This window comes from Olea europaea, chromosome 13, assembly GCF_002742605.1.
Source record: "Olea europaea var. sylvestris chromosome 13, O_europaea_v1, whole genome shotgun sequence".
In the NCBI taxonomy this organism is placed as follows: Eukaryota; Viridiplantae; Streptophyta; class Magnoliopsida; order Lamiales; family Oleaceae; genus Olea; species Olea europaea.
Window position 1 is genome coordinate 1,530,580 of NC_036249.1, and position 1,734 is coordinate 1,532,313.

At 39.2% G+C, this 1,734-nt stretch overlaps 1 protein-coding gene across 1 annotated transcript; it reads left to right on the plus strand.

Moving 5' to 3' along the window:
- The first annotated feature begins 43 nt into the window (after positions 1-43).
- LOC111408175 (stem-specific protein TSJT1-like) lies at positions 44-1,541 on the plus strand. The gene is made up of 4 exons (XM_023037973.1): positions 44-411; positions 488-728; positions 949-1,069; positions 1,169-1,541. The coding sequence occupies exons 1-4, from the start codon at positions 209-211 to the stop codon at positions 1,366-1,368; spliced, it is 765 nt and encodes a 254-aa protein (XP_022893741.1). The 5' UTR covers positions 44-208; the 3' UTR covers positions 1,369-1,541.
- Positions 1,542-1,734: the final 193 nt, after the last annotated feature.

The window sequence follows — 1,734 nt, forward strand, 5'->3', positions numbered from 1 at the left end:
GTCAACCATCGTGTCAACCTCTATTGTCGTTTGGCTTAATTCAATCTGAATTGCGTGGGAGGGGACGCGTTGAATGTGTTTTCAGTTGCAGCCAATATAGGACAAGAATATTGCAGACATCTTCATCGCCCCATTATCTTGCTTTAAATAAGCATCCATACAGTTTAATTTTAGGCAGTAGCCTAAAGTTTCGGATTTCTGCTGCAAAATGTTAACCGTTTTTGAGAAATCCATCGGTAAACCTCCGCAAGAACTGTCACTTCCGCTTGCAGGGAGCTCCGGCTTAAAAAATACTCGCCAAGAAATCGCAGAAATATTCCGTTCATGGAGGTCAGATTCAACATTTTACAACTTTCGAAACGGGAACTTCTTGGCTTTGTCTCGTGAAGATCAAAATCCAGTGCATCCAAGGCAATGGCTTACATTAATCTAAAATATATATATACTGATGAATGTTTTATGGTTTTATTGATTTTGTGATCATCAGGTCTATTGTGGTTATGGATGATATTTTCTGCATTTTCTCCGGGGCTTTGGATAATACTTGTGATCTCCGACGATATTACGGCCTTTCGAGACAGGCAACGGAAGCCATGATAATCATAGAGGCTTATAAAGTGTTAAGAGATCGAGCACCCTATCCTCCTGATCAAGTTATCAAAGAACTTGAAGGGAAATTTGCTTTCATTTTATTTGATTCAAAAGCTTCAGTCCTCCTCCTAGCCAGGGTGAGTTGAGATTCACCGTTGTACCACCTCTTCTAAACTTCAACATGCAATCACTTGCTTACTCTGATACACACCATCTGATCAAACAGCTGATGTTTTTAGAAAGAGGGGACACTAATAATTTGTTGTTTTCTATGGCGTTGTGAAATCATTCCAAGAAAACTTCACATATTTTCTTGTAATTAGTGATGAAAGTTTGTAACTTTTCATACTTTGGCAGGACCGTGATGGTAGTGTACAACTCCACTGGGGGACTGCAGCAGATGGATCCTTAGTTTGCTCTGATGATCCCAATCTCATCTCAGCTGCTTGTGGAAAATGCTATACGCCTTTCCCTCCTGGTTAGTTCCTTTGTAAAAAGTTAACAAGATAAGAATAGTAAAATCATATCTACGTACTTAAACCTAAATTTACTGAGATAAAGTCGCTAAATTTTGCAGGCTGTATCTTTATGAGTGGTACTGGCTTGATTTGTTTTGATCATCCACTTCATAAGGTAAGAGCAATTGCACGAGAGGACGATGAAGGAAATACTGGGGCTGTCATTTTTCAAGTGGACTTGTTTACAAGACTTCCCAGCATTCCCCGGACGGGTAGTGCAGCAAATTGGGCAGGTGCCACTGCTGTTGAAGGAGAATAAAACCACCCCAGGGCTTCCTTTTCTCATGTAATTTCAACATCTTCAGAGCATGGTTTAAATTTCTTTCTTTATTTTTTTTTTCTGTGGGTTGTTCTTCTATTTTTGCTTTGGAATCTTTAATCAATTTGTTTGGAATGAATTAAGTTTGAGTTGAGCCTATCAATTTATGAATATTTCGCAGTGGTGGTCAAGAATGTCTTTTCTAAGCAAAATATATAATTTAATAAGTAATAGTTGAATGAAATTAGAATTAAGCTAAAGCGATAGAAAAATGATAACAAAAGGCACGACAGTCTCTCACATACGTGAGACCTGTTGACCCCAAAAAGTGGGCCAACAGATGCCGGTCCCACCCGCGCTTGCGTG